At 52.0% G+C, this 25,398-nt stretch overlaps 1 protein-coding gene across 8 annotated transcripts; it reads right to left on the minus strand.

Moving 5' to 3' along the window:
* Positions 1 to 56: 56 nt before the first annotated feature.
* ADISSP (adipose secreted signaling protein) lies at positions 57 to 14,875 on the minus strand. 8 transcript variants are annotated; one of them, XM_035298273.3, is made up of 8 exons: positions 14,755 to 14,875; positions 14,303 to 14,422; positions 13,296 to 13,349; positions 6,998 to 7,102; positions 5,462 to 5,604; positions 1,984 to 2,122; positions 932 to 1,054; positions 57 to 713 (listed from the first exon to the last, which is right to left on the minus strand). In XM_035298273.3, exons 4-8 carry the CDS (start codon positions 7,014 to 7,016, stop codon positions 613 to 615), a joined length of 525 nt encoding a protein of 174 aa, XP_035154164.1. In that variant the 5' UTR covers positions 7,017 to 7,102; positions 13,296 to 13,349; positions 14,303 to 14,422; positions 14,755 to 14,875; the 3' UTR covers positions 57 to 612. The 8 variants fall into 8 exon arrangements, with proteins under 8 accessions (XP_035154164.1, XP_078227427.1, XP_008993941.1 ...); XM_078371301.1 differs by having other exon boundaries at positions 6,998 to 7,156; XM_008995693.4 differs by lacking the exon at positions 14,303 to 14,422.
* Between the last annotated feature and the right edge of the window lie 10,523 nt (positions 14,876 to 25,398).

Here is a 25,398-nt window from a genome sequence, read left to right on the forward strand (position 1 = left end):
ATCTGCCAAAGGAGTAGGCATTACCACAACCCCAGAAAACAAAAGTCCACCTGGCCTCCGGTATCCACTGGAAATTTTATTTCTTTAGGGTTCTATCCCAACCAGTCGCTTAAAAACCAAGTAACACAAACCTGAGGGGTGGGAGCCAGGGACTGCACCTCCCTCCTACTCATATGGACAGCAGTGGGGACAAGGGAGGAGCAGGAGAGGTGGCTGAAGCAAGGCAGCAGCAGCAGTAATGGGGCCATGACGTCACAGAGCCAGCTCCATCCTCTCCCAGACCTTGGCTGGAGCCCCTATGGCTTGGGTTGGGGAGTGGGAAACCCACCCCAGGCCCTCCCTCTCCCTTCCTCAGACAGCCTCCTTTCGGGCTCAACCCATTTCTTCAGACAGGAGACTGAGGCACACAGAGAGGAGGAAGTGGGAGAGGAGGACGAGGGAGAGGCAGGGTGGTGGCACGAATGAAGGCAGAGGTGAGAGGTGTAGGCAAGGCCACTCCACCCCCACACCCACCCTGGAGAGGGGCAAGGAAGCCACACCATCACGCAGCATGTCGGGGGGACAAGGCAGGGTTTAAGGCTGAGGGGCCCGGGGCTGGTGGGGCCTCAGGCCTCAGTCAAAGCCGTGCCAGTCGCTGTGCTCCGAGTCGTATTCCAGCTCGGCGCCCACGCACTTTACACCGTCCAGCAGCATGGGCGTGCCGTGGTGTCGGTCTGCAAGGCCGGGGTGTAAGTTAGTGCCGTGTTGGCCCGGGGCCCCACCCCCGCGGCCCACTAAGGGGACCCCTCCCCTTCCCTCAGGGATCAGCTGGGCGATGTTGAGAACCCCCAGGAAGGGATCCCATTTTCAGCCCTGGTTTCCTGAGGAGAACAGAAACCCTTGCAGCCCAGCTTGTGGGTCCCTCCTCCAACCAGGAGCCTCAAGCTCTCACCCATGACGCGGGCCTGCACCATCACGCGCACACAGGTGCCAGTGCCACCTTCGCAGGCTAGCAGTATCTCCTCTTTGAGGACGCCCTCTTTATGCGCCGAGTACTCACATTTGACACTATAACCTGCCCAGGGACAGGGGCAAGTGGTCAGCACCTGGAACTCACTGGCCCCTTCCCACCACTAAGACATGCTGAGCCGCCCCAAGAAAGGGGCAGGGATGGCCCTTCTGGAGCCCAGAGACCCACCCCCCTAGGAGGGGTACACAAGTCTCAAAAACTTCCCATTCTTCAGTGAGCTGGAAATGCCTCGAGCCTGTGGGCCACCCCAATGTGGCTCCAAGAGTGAATGAAGTAGGGTCCAATTCAGGCTTCCAAAAGAAGGGCTGGCTGATTTCTCCCAAAAGGAAGGCAGAGAGAGGGGGCGATGAGGAGAGGGGGTGATGGGGAATGATGGGGGCAGGGTGGGGTAGGCTTTGAGCAGATCAGATGGCAAGAGGTGAAGGCCAGAGGGGTCTCAGTCCATTGAAGGGCAAGGTCATGAGGAGGCTGTTGACGGGGACATGAAACCAAAGCTGGAGCTCCACGAAACTGACACCTTAGCCTCTGCCAGACTGGGAGTAGGGGGTGGGGCAGGGCCTGAAGTGAGCCTCATAGGAGCAGCAGCCTAAAACCCAAGGTCCGGGACTGGTGGGTGCTCAGAGTTAGCCACAAGATGTGTAGCTCCAGCAGGTTTTTCTCGAGGGTTAGGGAGGCAGGAACGAGGGCTGGAGACTTTGAACCAATTCCTCAGCAGCTTCTTTCTTGGTTACTGCCCCACAGAGGTAACCATCACGCCATGGGCAGCCATAGGCAAGGACAAGCTCATGGACTTCTGTTCAGGGACAGTGAGCAAGGCCTAGAGCGTGGGACCTGCCATGCTGCCACACTGCAAGCTCACAAATTGCCATGTCCTTGACTTCCTGAGCTGCCTGTCCACCCTAGTTGGGGGAAAGGGAGCACCCCCCATTCTCACTCCCACTCCCATCCAGGCCCTGCTGGAGGAGAGGATGCACCTTCCGGGACAGGCACGATGCTGAGGAGCTTGAGGTGCAGGCTGGGGACAGGTGCCTCGTGGATGTCCTTGCTCAGCCTGTGCACGGGGGGCAGAGTGAAGGTAATCTCATACCTGTGCAGGATCTTCAGGAAGCCAACCTACAGCAGGAGAGGCAAGGGAGGGAGGCAGCTTCACTTCCTGCTTCCCCCAGCCCCACCCAGTTGTGCCACCTACAATCCCATGGGCCCCGGCACCTGTTTCCCCAGAGAACCCAGGAAGCCCAACTCCCTCCATCATTCCAGCTGATTGATATCCCAGCCCAGTGGCCCCAGCCCTTTCACAGACCCCTTCCCTTGAGGGTCCCATCTCTACAGCTTGGCCAGCAAGATCCTCAGCTATCTGTCTCATGGGCCCCAAAGTCCTCAGTGGCCCATTTCATAAATGAGAAAATGGAAGCCACAGAATGGCCAAAGGCCACATAGTGTGGCTACGGTCAAGTCCTCCTTGGACTTTTTGGCCACTCCTGCCACACATGGCACACTGCCCACAACGAGAGGTTCAGAGTCCCACAGATCACCCACCTGTCCCCATCACTGCCAGTAGCCCAGGGTCAGGGATGCTGGTCTTCCAGTCACTCACAGGATGACACCAGGCAACAGACAGTGTGGGATGAGGGATGGGATCAAATGAGACACACAACAGTAGACCAGCTATGTCAGCCCACATTGAACCGGGGCTCCTGGCTGCCCTGCTGGCACTGGACTGTGGATGCCTGCCTGCCCACTCATAGGATGACTGTGCCCAATGGCCCACACTCACCATCCAAACAATTTCTGTTCATTCACAGTGCTTGGTGACAGCCACCCTCTGGGACCAATGCCATTATTGGAAACACCAGTAGTATGAAGGGTCACAAGCCAGGGTGGTTGATGAGCAGGGTGGCTAACAGGGGTGCCAGGCCAGCAGGCACAGGGTACATGCTGTACCCTCAGCTCGCATGGGCACACAGACTCCTGATCATAGTTACTGGGGCTCGGCAGCCCCATCCCTGGGGGCCAACTGGGACTGGCTGCAGAGAGTTTTAGCCATTCAATGAGACCAGGTTGATATTGCCGCATGACAAAACTCAATCCATGTGCCCCCCATCATGCTCTGCTGGTGGAGGGCACAGCCCTAAAGAAGGCTTTCTGGCTGTACCTGCCAACTGTCACCCTGTGACCCAGGGGTACTACTTGTAGAATTTTCCAGGGGAGGCCAGGCGCAGTGGCTCATGCCTGTAAATCCCAGCACTTTGGGAGGCCGAGGCGGCTGGATCACCTGAGGTCAGGAGTTCAAGACCAGCTTGACCAACATGGAGAAACCCCGTCTCTACTAAAAATACAAAATTAGCCGGGCATGGTGGTGCATGCCTGTAATCCCAGCTACTCGGGAGGCTGAAGCAAGAAAATCGCTTGAACCCAGGAGGCAGAGATTGCGGTGAGCTGAGATCGCGCAATTGCACACTCCAACCTGGGCAACAAGAGCAAACTCCATCTCAAAAAAAAAAAAGAGAATTTTCCAGGGGAAACAGAGATGTGGTGGGGGGGGGTGGAAACCTCTTCACTGCCCTATTTATAACAATGAAAACAAAAACAGCCGTAACACCCAGGAACAGGGAGCCAGCTAAGTCAATGATGACACATATCATGGAGTAGTAGGCAGTTGTAAAATCTTGTGGAAAATTATTTACTAACACAGGTAGGAGACAGTTCACAATAGAAGCAAGCAAAAATCATGTGGACACTGTGATGCTAGCTTTTGTCTTTGGAAACAAAGCCTTTTAAAATAAGCAGGATTTGTCATCATAGTGTTTTTAGAAAAAAATAAGTAAAGAAAATTTTTAAAAGCTGGAATAGGCCAGGCACGGTGGCTCACACCTATAATCCCAGTACTTTGGGAGGCCAAGGCAAGCGGATCACGAGGTCAGGAGATTAAGACCATGCTGGCCAACATGGTGAAACCCCATCTCTACTAAAAATATAAAAAATTAGCTGGGCGTGGTGGCATGTGCCTGTAATCCCAGCTACTTGAGAGGCTGAGGCAGGAGAAACGCTGGAACCCAGGAGTCGGAGGTTGCAGTGAGCTGAGATCGTGCCACAGTATTCCAGCCTGGCAACAGAGCAAAACTCTGTCTCAAAAAAAAAAAAAGCTGGAATAACACACATGAGAATATTAACCATGGTGATTTTGGGATAAAATGAGTGTGGGTACTTTTAAATTTCTTCATATTTTCTCTGTCTTCCAAATTTTCTCATGTCTATTAAGACATGAGTGGATTTTGCAATGAGGGGACAGAGCTATTTTTAAAAGTGTTGGTTTATTCTGTTTATTCTCTTGGGGAAGCTGTCAGCTGTAGGACTAAGAGTGGGAACTTCAGAGTTGGACACTAATGGAAATAAACCTGGGCCCCCCCAAACCATTTTTTTTTGGAATGGAGTCTCTCTCTGTTGCCCAGGCTGGAGTACAGTGGCACAATCTTAGCTCACTGCAGCCTCAGCCTCCTGGGTTCAAGCGATTCTCCTGCCTCATCCTTCCAAGTAGCTGGGACTACAGGTGTGTGCCACCATGCCCAGCTAATTTTTGTATTTTTAGTAGCGATGGTGTTTCTACATGTTGGCTGAGCTAAACCTGGGCTCCTTTAGAGCAGCACAGCAGACCCTTCCTCTGGGCCATCTCCATGGGCCAGACCTCCCCCCACCCAAAGGCATTTCCTGTTCAATTGGACCCTGATTTACTGACTGACCTAAAGGCCAGTCCCCGTTTTCCCCAATCCAGCTCCACCAAGCAGAAAACGGGGTGATAATACTACTTCAAAGAGCCTAACTCAGCCAGAGATTTGGCAAAGAAGGATTAAAAAAAAGTTGCCCAGTCAGTAACATGGTAGGCCCCGGGGTCTCTACAGCGTTCTTCCTTTCATAGAAGTGCTTACCCAGAGCACTTGCTAATTCCTAATCGCCAAGTGTGACTTGTGTCAACAATAGTAGCCCTTTTAATATCTTAAAAAAAAGTTGCCCTTCTTATTACCATCATTAGCTTCACACCTGTATCACATACATATATTCTTCCATTCTCACACCAACTCTAGGGGATGTGATTGTCTCCACTCGAGAGAAGAGAAATTCAGGTGACCTTCCCCAAGGTCACAGAGCCAGAATGGCTGGCCTAGATCTAAACTTGGGCCAGCGGCACCACAGCCGCAACCCTGCCTTCCATTGCTATTGTCTGGGTGAGGCTACTGACAGCAATGGCTCTGCTCATCTTGATCTGGATGACATTCTAAATGCTCTCATCTCATTGGAATCTCACTGACTCCCATTTGACAGATGGGGAAACCAAGGCACAGGGAAAGGCACAGACATGCCTATAAGCCCAGCTGAGAGGAATGGGGACAGGCAGGCCCAGAAGCCAGGCAGGGCTGGGGAAGGGAGAAGTTGATGATGGGGAAGGTGTGTACGTACCTTGACCAGAAAGCTGCTGTCGCTCTCCTGGGTGACCATGACCACTGAGTCATGCAGCTTCTCATCAAAGTGAACATGGCTGTGGGAGCCTTCTGCATCATGGCCTGCCGCAAAGCGGATACTCCGGACTCTGGGCTTGTTGCCTAGGAAGAGTGGGAGAAGGCCCTGAGGGCTGCTGCTTTCCCTGTCCCCAGGAAACTCCTCCAACTCATCCCCTCCCCGCCCCAAGACTGCCCTTGATATCATCCAGCTCCCACTGGCTGGGATCTGTTCAGGGCTAGGTGGACACTGGGATCATGAGGCTTGAGGCCCCTACCCTGCTCCGACCTGTCCAGTCCTCTCACAAAAATGCATCCCCCAAGAGTGGATGTTGGGGGGACTCAGGAACTGACTAATAGGACCCCTCTTTGGAGGGGATGGGCTGGTGCCAGAGACAGGAAGGGACAGTCTTCTGGACTCCCACCAAGCCAGGGCAGCGTGGGGCTCAGCCCAGTCCTCTGGACACCCTGCCTAGTACTCTCCTTCACAGTGCCAAGCCCCCCATCCCCGGGGCCTACCCCCAAGCTGTGTCAGTGCATGAGGCCCCTGCCTGCCCCTCCTGATGACCCCAACCTGAAGGGGCAGGGACAGGAATAGGCTCTAGGGGACCTGCCTAGGGATGGCAGAAACAAAGGGGATCAAAAACACTCAGCCCACCTAGGCGAGGCTGTGGCTGCCACTAACCCTCACTAGTCACTGGCAAGCAAGAAGAGAGAACCCAGGGAAGCTTCCAGACCCACCCCAACACCCCCTTCCTTCCTTTGCCAAGCCCACCATCAAGGCCCTCAGCTGTCTCTGAGCTGGGTTGGGTTCTCCAAGGGCAGAGGGATGGGACAGGCAGGGTAGCTGGGAGCTGGGATGAAGGCCTAGACTGGATGAATACACAGGCTGGGGAGGCCAAGAGCATGGCTCTAGTCCTCTCTGACCCCTGGGCCCTAGGCCCTCCCACCAAGAGCCCTGCTCAGGGTCTTCTTAGTGGGAGAACCTGGTCTCCCACTTTGAGCCGGGCTTTTGGATACTCAGAGGCCCAGGGGGCCAGCCCGGCACATCCACAATCCCTGCTGAGCCCCCCAGAACCCTCAAATCTCACCAGATCCCCCCCGCCTAAAACCCTCCCTTCTCCCTTCTGGACTCTGAACGAAACCCAAGTTCCCTTCCACAGCCTGTGGTGGCCCTCCCATATCACCAGTCTCAGTGCTCACAAGCCCCTTGGCCCCCCAACCCCCTCAGTGGAATGGCAGGGACATGAGCACACACCTCCACAGAGCAGCCTAAGGAGCCAGCAGGGCTCCCCGGGGTCCCTGCTAGGGCTTGCATGAGCCCCAGGACCTGGCACAAACACTGGCACGTTCCCAGTCACATTCACACACCCGCACACACACTCACACATGCACACACACACAGAGGTGGCGCAGGCCCTACCTGCAGCAATGGCCCTCCTATCAGGGCCTGCTGGAAGAGCTCATGCAAGCCCCACCAGGCCAAGAAGCCACTTACCCTTGTTGGCTGCAGCCATGGACACCCTCCCTGCCACGTAGCTCCTGCCAGACACCGCCACTCACACTCAGCAGCCTCCCATGCTCCAGGGACACCAGTAGGAGCCTGAAGGATAGGGAGCGGGGAGGGCAGGAGTCAGGACCACCCATGGACCTATGGCTTAGGAAGAGCAAAGGAGCTCCCTTTAGGAAGGACTCAAATCCCTGCTGCTCTCAGCAGCCCAAGTGGGGCCTACACTCTCTAGCATGGGGGCTTCTGCCCACCCTCCATCACTGCCCACATTCACCAAGAGCCCTCACCCCTCCCTGATACCCCACTGACTCAGGGTCCTGCCAGCATGTGCTGAGCTGCAGTTTCTAGGTACCAAAGCAACAGCACAGGGCTCCTATCCCCAGCACCCCCGGAGGCTGGCAGGAGGGGCAGCCTGGAAAGAAGCACTTTATTGGTACTTTCCAGGGGCCATTTCTGGTGCTGCTGACCCCAAAGGCTGGGCCTGGAGTCACATTATTCAGGTCACATAAGCAATGCAGCTGGGTGCAGGTCAGAGGCAACAGTGTGCTTGGTGGTGGGCAAGAACAGGGGACCACATAAAATAAGTGTGTCCTTAGTACTTTCCCTCCTGGTGATTGGTCAGGGCCACATGCAAAAACAGATGTCTGTGGAGGGAGTGTGCCCCCATCTGAACCCGCCTTCAGACCCTGCCCTGAGCCTCAGGCCTGCCTCCGGCTCAGCTCCCCAAGGGCAGCCTCAGCACAGGGGCAGTGAGAGGAGGCAGGAAGCGTCCGATGGGCCAAGCTGGGACTGTCTGAGCATCAGAAAGAATGAGTGCAACTGATGGAGACACATGGAACACAAAAGCAGTGCATTCACAGAGATTATTAAAAAAGAAGACAGAAAGCAAAACAAACAAACCCAAGCCCTCAAAAGTCCTCATTTGTCACCACTGACGGTAGCAGTGCCCTCTTTACTCTGAAAGGTAGGGATTAAAGAGAAAGAATTCAGCCTGTCCCTTGGCCTTTCTTGTACCCAAATGGTCCTGGTGGTTGAAGGAAAGCTCTTCTTTCAGGAAGAATTCTTGCTAATAAGTAACAAAGAAATGACCAAATGCTAAGTCATTCTGCAACCCTTAAAGGAACAAATACTGGAGGCAACAAGAGTCAGTGGGTGCTAAACCAGAGGGGAAGGTTGACAGGAAGCAGATACGGGTACCCAGTGTCACTGACAGAGGACCTGGTTGTGTGTGTGTTGCGACAGTTTCGCTCGTCACCCAGGCTGGAGTGCAATGGCACGATCTTGGCTCACTGCAACATTCATTCACCACCTCGGTTCAAGTGATTCTCCTGCCTCAGCCTCCCAAGTAGCTGGGACTACAGGCTCGTGCCACCACACCTGGCTAATTTTTATATTTTTAGTAGAGACAGGGTTTCACCGTTGGCCAGGTTGGTCTTGAACTCCTGACCTCAAGTGATCCCCCGACCTCGGCCTCCCAAAGTGCTGGGATAACAGGTGTGAGCCATCATGCCCGGCCGAGGACTTGCCGTTTAAGGGGAATAGCACAAGTGTGCAATGGAGAGATGCGACTTCTCCCAGTCACACAGTGGTCTATCTCTCTACTCTCTGCGGGACAGCCTGTCACACTGATGCCTCCTGAAGTGAGGCAGCCCAAGTCACAGCATCACTGACAAGGGATTCCTGCAAAAAGGTTTAACCTGGATCTAAACCAGTCTTTAGCTTCAACTTCTCATTTGCTGAAAACACAGAAGACGGTGGAACAAATTTAATGACTCCATGAGAAAGCAATGAGACAAGCCCAGAAGGCAGGACATTCTACAGGATGACTGACCTGTTTCTTTTTTTCAAACGGCAAGAAGAAAAATAAAGCAAGGGAGATTGTTCTAGATAGGGAAGTGGCGAACTATAGCTGATTACGCAGCTGATGGTAGGGTTGCTGCCTGTTTTTTTTTTTTTTTAGAGAGAAGATCTCACTCTGTCGCCCGGGCTGGAGTGCAGTATGTGATCACAGCTCACTGCAGCCTTGATCTCCTGGACTCAAGCAATCCTCCCACCCCAGCCTCCCAAGTAGCTGAGACCACAGGCATGCACCACCATGCCCGGCTAATTTTTGTAGAGACAGGGTTGCCCAGGCTGGTCTCAAAACTCCGGAGCTTAAGTGAACCGCCCACCTCAGCCTCCCAAAGTGCTGGGGATTACAAGCATGAGCTACCGGGCCTGGCAAATGAAGTTTTTTGCAAATAAAGGTTTACTAATCGAACACTACACTTCATTCGCTTACATGTTGTCTGTTTTTGCACTAAAACAAAGCTACTTCTGAGCAGCTATGATAAAGGCCATACGGCCTGCAAAGTCTAAACCATTTATTATCTGGCCCTTCAAAGCAAGTTTGCCAACCCCTGTTCTAGATCAGCACACACTTAACAGACCAAAAAAGGCTAATCTTCAGGTTAACTGACCTGTTTTATTCACCACATCAGCTGTGAGAAGAGAAATAAAGGCGAGAGTTTCAAACTACCTATCAAAGAAGACACTTGTGGGGGCCAGGCACAGTGGCTCACACTTGTAATCCCAGCACTTTGGGAGGCTGAGGTGGGTGGATCACCTGGGGTCAGGAGTTCAGGACCAGCCAGGAGTTCAGGACCAGCCTGGCCAACATGGCAAAACCCTGTCTCTACTAAAAATACAAGAATTAGCCAGGCATGGTGACACATACCTATCATCCTAGCTACTCAGGAGGCTGAGACAGAACAATCGCCTGAACCCAGGAGGCAGAGGTTGCAGTGAGCCAAGATCCTGCCATTGCACTCCAGCCTGGGTGACAGAGTGAGATTCTGTCTCAAAAAAAAAAAAAAAAAGACATTTGGGGGATCTGGAAAATGTGAATGGCCTGGATATGAGGTGACACTAAGAAATGAGTTGATTTTGTTAGGTGAGATCATGGAACTGTACTAGTTAAGAAGTATGTCCTTATTTCTTCAGGGAAACACACTTGAAGAATTTAGTGTGACCCAAGAGTGACACTGGCTCATCAGTCCAGGGAAGGAAGAGAAACTACAGGGCGGCCTCATAGTCTGGGGCTGGGCCTGTGGAGGGCATAACCTCAAGGTCCCTCTGGTGCCAAGCTGCCCTGGGAGCAGATGTGGCCTCAGCTCACTCCCCACTTCTCAATGTGGGCAAAATCCACCTTGCCTCTCACTCCCCACTTCTTCTCCCCACTCTCCCCACTCTCACCTTGCCTCACCTCACTCCCCACTTCTCAATGTGAGCAAAGTCCACTAAGCCTTGCCTCCTGGTACTACCAGGAGCCCCCTTTGGCCACTGGACCAGGCCAACAACCCCCTCTTGGAGGTGAGCTTCCAGGCCCCCGCCCAGGGTGCAGAAAGGGGAGCTACACCCATTCACCTCTGGCCAGGGCTGCTGTGGGGTCGGTTGCCTCAGCCCTGGAATGCTCAGCTTGTCCCTAGGGAACTTGGTCTTGGAGAGCAGCCTGCCCTAACCCCCACAACTCCAGCTGCTCCCAAAGCTGTGAACTCAGAGCATATGACAAATGGCCAAGTGCAAGGGTATCAGGCCCTCCTCCTACCTTGCAGAAGCTGTTCCAGCCACACCTCTGTAGCCAGGAGGCAGTGACAGCCCAATGTCCACGAGGTCCCCCATCTCCCAGGATACTTCCTGGAGGCTCAGGTGAAACTGCACCAGTGGCTGGTAAGGAAAGGCTGCAGGCCCCTTTCACAAAGCACTCTGACCCGGTCCGTACAGGACACCCTCTGTCTTGCCCCCAACCTACAGCCTGACCCCCGCCTGCCTTTGCCGAGGCCATCCCTTCAGCCAGGAACAATCCCATCCTTCCCAGCCATACCCTGGACAAGGTCTCAGCCCAACATTTCTTTGGTTTTTTGAGACGGATTCTCACTCTGTCACCAGGCTGGAATGCAGGCATGATCTCTGCTCACTGCAACCTCCACCTCCCGGGTTTAAGCGATTCTCCAGCCTCAGCCTCCCAAGTAACTGGGATTACAGGCATGCGCCATCACGCCCGGCTAATTATATATTTTAAGTAAAGATGGGGTTTCACCGCATTGTTCAGGCTGGTCTCCAACTCCTGACCTCAGGTGATCCACCTGCCTCGGCCTCCCAGAGTGCTGGGATTACAGGTGTGAGCCGCCATGCCCGGCACCCAACATTTCTTTTCTAAGGATGCACACCCCGCAAATCCCAGGACAGGACTACAGCTCTTCACAGAATCCCCTTTCTCACGTCTGGGGTCATTTGATATCCCTCTTCCCGACCTTACAAGGGTAGTGACTGTGTTTTTGTCAAACCCTGTGTCCCCGGCACTCAACGCAGCACCAGACATGTTTATCGAATGAATGGCCACATCTCATTTGCTTGGAGGGCCTGGCCAAGGCCCGTACTTGGGCACTAAGTTACATGGTCAGAGCCAGCGACTCTGCCCTGGGGGCGCTCAGGAAGCGGAACTCCCTACCCCACTCTCTTATCCTACCCCTGCCCTGGGGGGCACATCCCTCTCCCCTATCCCCACCGCATGGCTGCCCACTGGCATTCCTTGGGCCTTGCTGCAGTCAGGGTTACCTGTCCATGACTGCTTTAGAGGGACATGGCCCATGCCCACTGAGGGCAGGACCCATGTCTCATGCAGTGCCCAGTACTCAGTAAATGGCAAACACTCAAGGCCTGTAACCAGGAAGCAAGTGACCTCAGGAGCCCAAAGGAACGGAAAACCAAACCTCCTTTCTCAACCGAGAGCGTGCTGGTCTCTGGCCCCTGGAAGCTAGATTCTTGTCCACATACAATTCCTCATCAGAAACAGGCAGAGGGCACTGGGCCTCCCCTCCTGTAGTGTGCTCACAGAGAACAGCTAGGCCACTATGCACCCCAGGCCGGGCCCTGCCTCCAGCCTCCTCCTGTGCCAATGAAGGCCTCACCGTGGCTCAAACCACACGGCCCCTAGAGGCAGCAGTCCTGGTTCAAATTCAGGATCTGCCCTTGCTGGCTGCATGGGTGAGTTCTTTCACTTCTCTGTCCCTGTTTCCTAACAGGAATAAGCAGTGGCCTCTTCCTCCCAGGGTTTTGTGCAACTGTGTCTGAAGCTCTGTGACAATGCACCCCCACCTCTGCAAAAAGCAAACCTCCAAAGGCCTGGTTTCTAAAGCAACAGAAATTTCAGCAGCACTGTCAGAGAGGCATGTCAGGCCATTCCTGGAGGAGCCAGGAATGACCCTTAGAGTGGGCCCCAGGGACGTCAGCCTTCTTGGAAAACAGCTCAAGGGTTGAGGGGGCCTCCCTCCTCCTGCCTCCCCTTTCTCCCACTCCCACAGCAGCCAGGTCCCTAGGGAGGGTCAGAGAACAGATGCTGGGAGTGCCCAGTCCCCCTAATCAGAGGGGCTCACAAGGAGGATGTGCAGAATGTACATCCTGGGAAACTGGGAAATGACCAGGGAGGAACATGATGCCCCTAGCCTCAGCAACAACAACAACAACAAATTATATCCTCAAAAATTATACCCTCCGCCCTGAGATAGGCTCTCAGCAAGTCAGGGGTGGGACCCTGGACAGTCACAAGATGCAAAGGGCTGGAAAGCTGGGACGAGGGCCTTGGGGGCTTCTTTGGCTCACAGTTACTAGGGAAACTGCGGGAATATTCCCTGTGGGGACAGAGAGCTTCCAGCTTCCAGCTCAGGCCCCTTGTTAGTTTTAGAGAGAACGTCTGCTTCATGCCTACCCAGAGACACGGCAAGTGGACAGAGAGATGGATGATTATACAGGAGCCCAGAGTTCTCAGCCTCAGCCCCTGCCCCACAGGGCACTCCTACTGCTCCAGGCTGTCCTATGCTGAGACCCAAGGCTCCAGGCTGGACGGAGGGCCCAAGACGGTGTGTCCATGGTAAAGTGAAGCTCCCAAACCCACCACCCTCTTGCCCCCCAACCCAAAGATCCCTCTCCCCAGAGGTGTCCCACCCCAAGGTGTCACAGGGCCAGGCCCAGCTTGTCCTCTGCCCTGTGGCTGGGAGCATGCTCCCAATCTCTAAGGCCTCATTTCTCATTCCTTCTTCAATCCCCATTCTCAATGTGGTTCATCTTTCTTTCTGAGCCAGGAACTCCACAATCTTCCACCCTCCCTACCTCTTCCTCTCCTACCCCAGTCTGGGGCTCAGTCCTGGCTCAAGCACTCAGACCAGCAGAAGCACTGTGTAGCTTCCCATTAAAGCTCATGCCTGTGAAAAGAACACCCATTGAGGCCTTGAGATGGGGCTACACTAACCTGATGACTCTCAGGACTGGACACAGCAGGGGCCACACATACTCAGAACAAGGCCTGGAAAGGTAAGGCTGGAGGTCAGTGGTTGTGGCAGCTTCACATCAACTCAGCCTTCGAGTAACTTCATTTCCTTCTCCCTCCACCGAGCCAAAGGTGCAAGGATGAGTATGGGTGTTCTCCCTCCCACTAACAGTGAGGTGCTGGTGGTGGGGGTGGGGAAATATGGAGAAGGGACCCCCACCACCCACACCTTCCTGCCTCCCCAGCAAGTGCTGCCCTCAGCATTCTCCCCACCACACCCTCAGCTAGTGGGTGCTTAGCCTCCAGATCTCATGCCCCACCCAATGCCCAGCATTCTCCCCACCATGCCCTCAGCTAGTGGGTGCTTAGCCTCCAGGTCTCATGCCCCACCTAGGCCCTGCCCTGGGCCTGTGATCCAAAGGTCCCAAGAAGCAGAGGCCAGGCTGGATCCAGGGGAGGATGGGAGCACACAGGATTATCTCTCAGGGACAGGGCTGCTGTCTCTTAGCTCAGGATGGATAAGATGGGGGGGCATCCATCTACTTTTACTCTCCACAGAAGACCAGAATGGGAGGAGAATACAGGTGCTGTCCCGACTTTCTTCAGCTCTCTGGGTCAGAAAAATGCCCTACCCCCATTTTCCGATGCCAAGATTCAAGAGGAAAGGCAAGGGGAGACTTCCCTTTCTCAGTCCCTACTTACTAATGGGAACACCGGTCCAGAACCTACATCCAGTCCCTCCTCCTTCGTGCTACCGGGAGGGAGGTGCAGGGCAAGGTCCCGAGGCCCCAGGGGCCCAGGTGTAGGACCCTTTATCCTATCCGGTGGCCATCCCCATGGGTGTGGTACCCCCTGCCCCACCCCATTCTTGTCATCTCAGGGGAAGGAGGTAAATGAAATCGGACATCCCCCAGCCAATCCATCCTGAGCTGCGAGGCGGCGGCTCTGTCCCTCGGAGATAATCCTGTACGCTCCCCACCCTCAGTCACCTCGGCTGACGCAGGAGTCTCCAGAGCCCGCACTCCCAAACATCACTGCCCTCCTTCCTGAGGGTGCCGAGGCTCGGAGGCTCAGAGATGCTACTCGTCCAAGGTCATGCAGTGAGGCAGCTGCAATGAACAGGGTCGTGGGGAGGAGGGGGTGCTGACCCCATTACGCCCCCGCCCTCACTACGGCACTAGTGCCCCCGGACAATTTTCTGCTTCGCGGAAAACACCCCAGCTGCAGCAGCTAACGGTCACTGCGCCCCGGAAACCTGACATTACTCTAGCTCAGGTGCTGAGGAGTCCCAGGCTCGGCCCGGACAGCGGAGCCCCCACCCCAGCCCTACAACGGCCGCTGGGGTCCCAGGCACTGACTGCTCAGGACAGGGCCAGGACCCGGAGGGGACCTCGGCGAACGGGGAGGAACCGGGAAACATGGAGCAGAGGGGTGGTCTCACCTGGCGGAGCGTACCCCGGGGCCGGGGAGGGCAGGGACGACCGCTGCGGCGGCGGCTGCAGGCGCTCAATGCCTAGCACGAGGAAGGAAGCCCCGAGCCGCCGCCGACCGCTTGTCGGCACGCCCTCGCCTCCGCCTCCGCCCATTGGTTGATCCGGGGGTGGGGCGAGGGACGCTTCGGACCAATGAGCGGGCTTCAAAGAACTGCCAACTAGCGAGGGCCACCTACGTCACGTGCCGAGGGAGCTGAGGCTGAGCCGGGCGAGTCCGCGCCTACCCAGGGCTGGACGAGTTCTCGCGAGGAAGGAGGGCTGACGGCCCAACTGGGCCAGGGATCAGAACCCGGCACCGGGAGAGGGAGGGAAGGAGGGCCTCGGATAGGCCCCGCCCCGCCCCACCTTCCGCCTAGGGGATTGCGCCTCCAGCCTCCACCCTTGCTTGGGACGCACCTCCCCTGGGCCCTGCGATCTCGGGAAGGCTTTCGGTCTTGTCTTGGGGCTGGGTGGAGCTCCTGAAGGTGGCCTTTCTTCCGGGGCTTCCACGCCGGTTCGGCCATCGGTAGGGGCCGTGCTAGTCCCAGGCAGGAGCTGAGGAACCCTCCATCCTCCTGTCTCGACCCAAGGGTTTGGACCTCTTTCCCTTCCATCCCATACCCTGTCTCCGAGGAAGCGCCCCCGTGCAGGCCCCTGGATAAACATCAGAACAAAGAAGGCACGCGGGCTGGGGGCTGGGAGAGCCTGCGCCGCGCCCCAGGGGAAGGCAGCCTCCGCCTCTCCATGGAGGCGGTCACCATGGCAGCGAGATGCGCCTCGTTCGGCTCTGCAGGGTGAGATGTGGGCGCCTGCGTTGAGCTGGGGAGCAAGAGGCGTGGCCCTCCGGTCTGCGGGGGTTCTTGCCTGTGCTTTCCGCCCGCCGGTTCGCGAACACCCCACCTTGGTTTCGCCGGCGGGGACAGATTCCCCAAAGTGTCCGCAGTACGCAGTCCGGAGTACGCAGCTCCTTCCTTCCAATGTAACTAGAGGAGAGACGGCCTTGGCTGCTGAAGACCAGCTTCCCTTCAGCAGGGTTGGGATCGCTGCCTTAAAGGAGCCCTCAAGTCTGCCCACCTGTGGCCCCTTACCTGTATGCTGATCTCCAGTCTGTACATTGTTGGCAAATTAATCTTTCTGAGCTATTGTTTTCATCGAGTCCCCCTCCCTCTCCAAAGCCCTCTGGGACTGTCTCCAATAGCGCTTCACAAACTTTAGCAGTATATTGAGTGATTCGTGTGCTCTCGCGTTTGAGAGACATCACTTATGTTGAGAGCTTTTCACATTCTGATCTCAGCCCACCCACTCCTGCCAACTCTACCCACTCCCACCCCACTACCTTTAGACCTTGTCTTGAAGCTCTAAAGCTGGCAGACGGTGGGACCCAAGTGGCCTCTAGATGTATTTTATTTAGCCCTCATGGGGCTTTTTAAAAGATGCACTTCCCTCTCCCGCCTGCTCCTCCTCTTTCTGGAATCGGGAATCTGGTTTCCTGGCTTTTGAAATATCAGAAGATCTGCTGGGCACAGTGGCTCATGCTTGTAATCCCAGAACTTTGGGAGGCCGAGGCAGGTGGATCACCTGAGGTCGGGAGTTCGAGACCAGCCTGACCAACACGGAGAAACTGTCTCTACAAATTTTGGAAAAATACAAAATTAGCTGGGCATGGTAGCGAATGCCTGTAATCCCACCTATTTGGGAGGCTGAGGCAGGAGAATTGCTTGAACCCAGAAAGGGGAGGTTGCAGTGAGCCAAGATCGCACCATTGCACACTCCAGCCTGGGCAACAAGAGCAAAACTCCATCTCAAAAAAAGAAAGAAAGAAATATCAGAAGATCTAACAACATATGCTCACATTCCAGCCTGGCATTACAAGCTGCCACCCCTTCCACCTTTTTTTTTTTTTTTTTTTTTTTTTTTGATATGGAGTTTTGCTCTTGTTGCCCAGGCTGGAGTGCAATGGTGTGATCTCGGCTCACCACAACCTTCACCTCCCAGGTTCAAGAGATTCTCCTGCCTCAGCCTCCCCAGTAGCTGAGATTACAGGGAAGCTGTACCACACCCAGCTAATTCTTTGTATTTTTAGTACAGACAGGGTTTCTGCATGTTGGTCAGACTGGTCTTGAACTCCCGAACTCAGATGATCCGCCCGCCATGGCCTCCCAAAGTGCTGGGATTACAGGCATGAGCCACTGTGCCGGGTGGCTCTTTAAGAGTATATCAATTTACCATAGTCCCCACCAATAGCTATTTCTCATGGTTTATTACCTTCTTGGTCTATGCAGACATTTGTGACCCCCTCCCTGTCCTTATCCCACCTTCCAACCTGGAAGGCCCTTCCTACTCTCTTCTCATAGCCAAAATTCACACCCTCTTCAACCTGGATAAGGTTTGCCTTTTTATTTATTTATTATTTATTTTTGAGACAGTACAGTGGTGCCATTTCCGCTCACTACAGACTCTGCCTCCCGGGTTCAAAAGATTCTCCTGCCTCAGCCTCCTGAGTAGCTGGGATTACAGGTGCATGCCACCACATGCAGGGCTAATTTTTGTATTTTTAGTAGAGACAGAGTTTCACCATATTGTCCAGGTCCCAACTCCTGGCCTCAAGTGATCCGCCTTCCTCAGCTTCCCAAAGTGCTGGGATTACAGTCATGAGCCACTGCGCCTGGCCCAGGCCTGCCTTTTTCAAGTCTTTGTAGCCAACTTCTCAAAACCGTCTCTGGTGTGGGCTCACTTAAACACAAACTAGCTGCTAACTGCACAGCCCGGGGTTATTTCCGAATTGTCAACTCCTTTCAGCAAACATTTACTGAATGCATCTGATGAGTAAGTTATCGTGTGAGGCTCTGTGGAGTGGAAGACACTCACAGTTTAGTGTAGGAGGGACACCACACACAAAGAGCTGTGGTCTCCTGTCCTTGCCAAATGTTCCTCACACTCCCAGGCACTGGGCATTCTGGCCCACTGAGTGGAGCTGAAATACAGAGCTGCCCATGCCTGGGGATACTACATGCTCTCAGAGAAGGCCAAAGATGGTTCTAGAAAGCCTCCAGGAGAAAATGAGACTCTTCATGTCAGGAGACAGTCAGGACAGAAGTTACGTGGCTGCCCCATCACTGCCCAAATGTGTCTGTGTCATCACGCAAGTGGCGCCCAGGCTCTGGGGCTTCCTGTGCAGACGGCCTTACCAAAGCTAGATCGCTCTGCAAGGGAAACAGGCCCCTACCAGGCTCCCTGGAGATGGGGCAGGATGAGAAGGAATTAGGAGCAACTCCAGATTAGGAGAACAGATGGAGCACAGAGGAAACATCCGCTCACCACGAGAACCTGGTGAGATTTAAAAAAAAAAAAAAAAACACACACTTGCTACAGCTCCAAACACATGGTATTCTGTACTCTCTTAGTTTTTTTATTTTTATTTTTTAAAGACAGGGTCTCATTATGTTGCCCAGGCTGGTCTCAAACTCTTGGCCTCAAGCGGTCACCCCACCTTGGCCTCCTAATGTGCTGGGACCAGACCAGAGGCACAAGCCACTGTGCCCAGCCAGCTATTCTTTTTAATTAAAAATTCAACAACTCTAACTTCATTGGAAAACTGCTTGGCAGTACCTAATAAAAATGATAAATGAAATGTGTAATTCCACTTTCTTTTTTTTGAGAGTCTCACTCTGTCACCCAGGTTGGAGTGTAAGGTGCCATCTCAGCTCACTACAACCTCTGCATTCTGGACTCCAGCAATCCTCCCACTTCAGCCTCCCCAGGAGCCAGGACTACAGGCGCACACCACCACACCCGCCTAATTTTTGTTTTTTTTTTGAGGGTTTTTTTTTTTTCGACACGTCCAGCCTGGTCTTGAACTCCTGTGCTCAAGCAATCCAACTGCCTCTGCCTTCCAAAGTGCTGGAACTATAAGCATGAGTCACAATGCCCAGCCAATACCACTTTTAATTATACACCTGAAGACACGTATACAGATATTCATGGCAGCACCATTTGTAACAGCCCCAAAGCAGAAATAGCCCATAAGTCACGGTGGCTCACGCCTATAAGGCCAGCATTTTGGGAAGCCAAGGCAGGTGGATCACCTGAGGTCAGGAGTTTAAAACCATCTTGGCCAACCTGGTGAAACCCCGTTTCTACTAAAAATACGAAACATTTGCCAGGCATAATGGTGTGCTCCTGTAATCCCAGTTACTTGGGAAGCTGAGGCAGGAGAATTGCTTGAAACTGGGAGGTAGAGGTTGCAGTGAGCCAAAATCACGCCATTGCACTCCAGCCTGGGCAACAAGAGTGAAACTCGGTCTCAATAAAAAAGAAAAAAAGAAACAGTCCAGAAGTCTATCAACAATAGAATGGAACGAATAAATAAGGCTGGGCATGGTGGCTCACACTTGTAATCCCAGCACTTTAGGAGGCCTAGGCTGGTGGATCACCTGAGGTCAGGAGTTCAAGACCAGCCTGGCCAACATGGTGAAACCCCATCTCTACTAAAAATACAAAAATTTGCTGGGTGTCGTGGTGTGTACCTGTAATCCCAGCTATTCAGGAGACTGAAGCACGAGAATCGCTTGAACCCAGGAGGTAGAGGTTGCAGTGAGCCAAGATCTTGACACTGCACTCCAGCCTTGGCAGCAGAGCAAGATTGTGTCTCAAAAAAAAATAGAGAGAAAAAAAGAATGAATAAATAAATTGCACTATTGTCAAACAATAACATATATCAATGACAAAGAATAGCCTACTCAATAAATGAAACAACATGTATGATTCTCACAGCCAATATTGAAGCTCCCACAATATTAATATATACTCTAGTTCATATGTTTTTGTTTTTGTTTTTGTTTTACTGAGTTCAAGTAATTCTCCTGCCTCAGCCTCCCAAGTAGCTGAGGAGGGCCCACCACGATGCCCGGCTAATTTTTTCTATTTTTAATAGAGATAGGGTTTCACCACATTGGCCAGGCTGGTCTTGAATTCCTGACCTCAGGTGATCCACCCACCTTGGCCTCCCAAAGTGCTAGGATTACAGGCAAGAGCCCTGCACATGTCTTTTGATGAACATAAGCATGTGTTTGTTTCTCCTGAGTATATATCTAAGAATGGAACTGCTGGGGTATAGCTATAATGGCTTTATTATGCATCATTTTAGCTAGAGTGAACTACATTTCCCAAATTCCTCTTCATGTATGTTTCCAATTAGGGTGAACCACAATAAAGAGACATTTTTTCGTGAGATTTGAAGAGTGGAAGAAAGGCAGCCACAATATTGAATGCTATTATTTGCAAGCTAAGGGCAAAAGCTTTGTAGCCCCTATACATTATTGCTAACATGTTGGCTCACCTCATTGATATGGGGGTAGCAGCAAGGCCTACAACTGCCCCACCTTTCCCTGGACCCTCCTTCATTTCTCTGACTCCTGGGCCAGGTGACAAAGGGTGCCAGAACTTCTGGAGCTCACCCATGTCATCAAGTTGGGAGGCGGGGAAAACTGACATGAGTCCCACTTTGTCCTCAAGGGTTCCAGCTTATGCTCATAGATTCTAGCTTCTCCCTTCTCTCTCCTACGTATTTATTTATTTATTCATTCATTTATTCCTTACATTATTTATTTATTTATTGAGAGAGGGGTCTTGCTATGTCACCCAGACTGGAATGCAGTGGTGCAAGCACAGCTCACTGCAGCCTCAACCTCCTGAATAGCTGGGTCTACAGGCACACACCACCACACAGCTAATTTTTTTTTAATTTTTTTCTAGAGACAGGGGTCTCACTGTGTTGCCCAGGCTGGTTTTGAATTCCTGGGTTCAAGCAATCCTCCTTCCGCAGCCTCCCAAAGTACTGGGATTACAGTCATGAATCACCACAGCCAGACTTCTCCTCTACTTTATATCCATCTTCCCTTCCCAGCTGCCTGACCTATGGACGTTAAGCTCCCGCAACAGACATGAAAACAGCATCTGTATCAGAGACTGCCTAGCCAGCACTCACAATTACCCAAAGCCAGATCCCTGTAGCAAATCCCTTCTGCTTGTCTGATTAAACCCTAACTGATACAATCGCATAGGCATGTGTTGTTTTGTTTTGCTTGAGACAGAGTCTCCCTCTGTCACTGGGCTAGAGTGCAGTGGTGCAATCTCGGCTCACTGCCAACTCCACCTCCCAGGTCGAAGCGATTCTCTTGCTTCAGCCTCCAGAGTATCTGGGATTACAGGTGCCCGGCATCATGCCCAGCTAATTTTTGTATTTTTTTTTTAGTAGAGACAGTGTTTTACCATGTTGGCCAGGTTGGTCTCAAACTCCTAACCTCAGGTGATCCACCCACCTCAGCCTCCCAAAGTGTTAGGATTACAGGTGTAAGCCACTGCAACCAGCCATGGCATGTGTTTAATTTTAAAAGAAACTGGCAAATTGTTTTCCAAAATGGTTGCACTTATTTACACTCCCATTAGCAGAGGATGAGAGTTCCTGTGGCTTCACATCATCATCAACATAATAATTTGCAATTTTGCAAAAAACACTCCGCCATGCAAACCAAACAAAGCAGAACAACGGACTACCAGTCTTCTGCCTCTCCTCTGAGCCATGCCCTTTAGAGGACGATTTCACAACAGCTATCAAGATTACAGATCCACACACACAAAAAAAGAGAAAAAAAACAAAGATTACAGATGGAAAAAAAAAAAGATTACAGATGCAAATATTCTTTGATCTAGCACCCCCAGTTCTAGGATTTATTATTCGAATATACTTCCACATGATACTAAATTATGAATGCATGAGGTTATTTATTATTGCATTCTTGTAATAACAAAAGATTGGAAATAACTCAAATGTCCATTAATAAATGTGGTACAGACAATATAATCTTATATGGTTCTAAAAAAAAAAAAAAACCGGAAGATTTCAATGTCCTCCCAAGTAGCAAGGATTATAGGCATGAGCCGCCATGCCAGGATAATTTTTTTGTGTTTTCAGTACATATGCGGTTTTGCCATGTTATCCAGGCTAGTCTCAGAACTCCTGGCCTCAAGCAATCCAACCGCCTCAGCCTCCCAAAATGCTAGGATATCAGGCGTTAGCCACTGTGCCCAGCCTGCTAAGGAAAGATTTTGTATCAACTAGGACTCTCCAGAGAAACAGAACTGGGAAAGAGGGAGGATAGGAAAGACTAACATATTATAAGGAATTGACTCACACAGTTACGGAGTCTCACCCGTCCTAAGAGCTGCAGGGTGAGCTGGCAAGCTGGAGACCCAGGAGAGCCAATGGTTTGGTTCCGGTCTGAGTCCAAAGGCCTGAGAATCAGAAAGGTCAATGGTGTAGGTTCAGCCCAAAGGCCAGAAGATTTGAGACCCAGGAAGAATTGATGTTTTAGTTTGAGCCCAAAGGCAAGAAAAATTATGTTCCAGTTCAAAGGCTACCAGGCAATAAAAATTCTCTTTTATTTGGGGAGGGCCAGCCTCTGTTTAGGTCTTCAACTGACTGGATGTGACCCACTCACATTAGGGAAAGAAATCTGTTTCGTTCATGTTGATTTTTTTCTTTTTTCCTTTGTTTTTTGAGATGGAAAAAAACTTGCCCAGGCTGGAGTGCAGTGCTGCAATCTCCACTCACTGCAACCTCCACCTCCTGGGTTCAATCAATTCTGCCTCAACCTCCTGAGTAGCTGGGATTACAGGCATGGGCCACCACACCCACTAATTTTTTTTTTTTTTGAGACAGTGTCTTACTCTGTTGTCCAGGCTGGAGTGAGGTGGCACGATCTTGGTTAACTGAAACCTCCGCCTCCCGGGTTCTCCTGTCTTAGCCTCCGAGTAGATAGGATTACAGGCATGCTACCATGCTCAGCTAATTTTTGTATTTTTAGTAGAGATAGGGTTTCCCCATGTTGGCCAGGCTGGACTTGAACCCCTGACTTCAGGTGATCTGCCCACCTCGGCTTCCCAAAGAGCTAGGATTACAGGTGTGAGCCACCGCACCCTGTTGTTATTTATTTATTTTGGAGACAGAGTCTCACTGTCATCCAGGCTGGAGTGCAGTTGCATCTAGGCTCACTGCAACCTCTGCCTCCCAGTTCAAATGATCTCCTGCCTCAGCCTCCCAAGTACCTGGGACTACGGGCTCGTGCCACCACACCCAGCTAATTTTTGTATTTTTAGCAGAGACAGGGTTTTGCCATGTTGGCCAGGCTGGTGTCAAACTCCTGCCTCAAGCGATCCACCTGCCTCGGCCTCCCAAAGTGTTGGGAATACAGGCATGAGCCACCATGCCCAGCCTCATCTGCTGATTTAAATGTTAACCTTAGCCAGGCACAGTGATTCATGCCTGTGCTCCCAGCAATTTGGGAGGCCGAGGCGGGCAGATCACTTGAGCTCAGGTGTTCGAGACCTCCCTGACCAACATAACAAAACCCATCTCTACTAAACATATAAAAATTAGCTGAGCGGGCCGGGCGTGGTGGCTCAAGCCTGTAATCCCAGCACTTTGGGAGGCCGAGGCGGGTGGATCACGAGGTCAACAGATCGAGATCATCCTGGTCAACATGGTGAAACCCCATCTCTACTAAAAATACAAAAAAATTAGCTGGGCACGGCGGCGTGTGCCTGTAATCCCAGCTACTCAGGAGGCTGAGGCAGGAGAATTGCCTGAACCCAGGAGGCAGAGGAACGGTGAGCCGAGATCGCGACATTGCACTCCAGCCTGGGTAACAAGAGCGAAACTCCGTCTCAAAAAAAAAAAAAAAAAAAAGTTAGCTGAGCATGGTGGTGCACGCCTGTAGTCCCAGCCACTAAGGAGGCTGAGACAGGAGAATCGCTTGAACCCGGGAGGCAGAGATTGCAGTGAGGCTAGACGGTGCAACTGCACTCCAGCCAGAGCGACAGTGAGACTCCATCTCAAAAATAAGAGTAAGACAAATATGCTTGTTTGCTTATAGTCACACAAAGTCATTCTGGAAGGATACATAACAACTAAAGATAGAAGTTCCCTATCAGAGATGTCCTGGGAACAGGAAGACTTTTCACTTTTTATGTGTATGGCTTTTTAAAATCAGATATATGTTCTATCTATCCACAACATTAAGTAACAAAGTTTAAATCCCCTTGCATGACTTCCTCGCCTGCCTGTACGGTTGTGAACACTGGAGAAAATAAACCATGTTTTATACTCACTTTTGTATTCCTGGAATTTAGTATACATTCAATAAATATTAGAGGAATAAATGACTGAATGAAAGAACCAGAAAATATCAGATTTAGTGTCAGAGAGAGGAGAGGAGCCAGGCACAATAGCTCACACCTGTAATCCCAGCACTTTGGGAGGCCAAGGCAGGAGGCTCACTTGAACCTAGGAGGTGGAGACCAGCCTGGGTAACAAAGTGAGACTCCATCACTACAAAAAATATATTAGCTGGACATGGTGACATGCACCTGTCATCCCACCTATTCAGGAGGCTGAGATGGGAAGACTGCTTGAACCTTGGAGGTCGAGGCTGCAGTGAGCCATGATTGTGCCACTCCACTCCAGCCTGGGCGACAGAGTAAGACCCTGTCTCTAAAAAAGAAGGGAGTTATGGCTGGGCACAGTGGCTCACGCCTGTAATCCCAGCCCTTTTGTAGGCTGAAGCAGGCGGATCACAAGGTAAGGAGTCAAGACAAGCCTGGCCAATATGGTGAAACCCCGTCTCTACTAAAAATACAAAAATTAGCTGGGTGTGGTGGCACACAGCTGTAGTCCCAACTACTCAGCAGGCTGAGGCAGGAGAATTGCTTGAACCTGGGAGGCAGAGGTTGCAGTGAGCCGAGATCATGCCATTGCACCTCAGCCTGGTCGACAGAGTGAGACTCTGTCTCAAAAAAATAATAAAATAATAAAAAGAAGGAAGTCACTAAGTCCAGCCTACATTCAAGGAAAGGGGTACACATGGGGTGATGACCAGGAGGCAGGGATCACTGAGAGCCATGTTAGGAGCTGTCTGCCACAAGGAGGAAAAAGGAATGAAAGGATGAAGTCAGGATGGTGGTTACCTCTGAGTGAAAGCAAGGGGGAGAGATGTAGGAAGCATATGGCAGGTGTACGTTATTTGTAATAATTTCATTCTTGGGGCAGGTGGGGGGTTTATAGGTGTTCATAAGTGAGTTGGTTATGGATAAATGGGGGAGAGTGTCATAAACCAAGGATTATATTTAGTCCAATTCAATAATATTTAAAATATTCAATAATAAATGAAATAAAAATTGCTAACTACTCCTGACCTTGCTCTGAGCTCCATCCATGCACTCCACCTGGTCGTAGGTTAACACTGGCTCCACCTGACTCTCCTCCACTTGCCCCAAACTAACCATTAGCCCTTCACACACACTGACCTTTACTCTAGCACCACAATTTCTCCATAATCTGCAATAGGCCCAGCTACTCAGGAGGCTGAGGCAGGAGAATTGCTTGAACCCAGGAGGGGTTCTCAGCAACTTCTGTTGCAGTGAGCTGAGATCATGCTACTGCACTCCAGCCTGGACAACAGAGCAAGACTCTCTCAAAACAAAACAAAACAAGAGTGTTGCTATGAATGTTGCTGTAAAATGTCTCCCAGAACACAGAACACAAAAAAGCCTAGGTT

The sequence above is a fragment of the Callithrix jacchus genome, chromosome 5 (genome assembly GCF_049354715.1).
Source record: "Callithrix jacchus isolate 240 chromosome 5, calJac240_pri, whole genome shotgun sequence".
In the NCBI taxonomy this organism is placed as follows: Eukaryota; Metazoa; Chordata; class Mammalia; order Primates; family Cebidae; genus Callithrix; species Callithrix jacchus.

What these genes read in the sequence shown, in the direction of transcription:
- ADISSP (XM_002747315.4), bottom strand. An exon ending in ACAGCAGCTTTCTGGTCAAG is followed by an intron (nt 2,123 to 5,461) that starts GTACGTACACAC and finishes CTCCTGCTGTAG; the next exon opens with GTTGGCTTCCTGAAGATCCT. An exon ending in CATCGTGCCTGTCCCGGAAG is followed by an intron (nt 1,055 to 1,983) that starts GTGCATCCTCTC and finishes GTCCCTGGGCAG; the next exon opens with GTTATAGTGTCAAATGTGAG.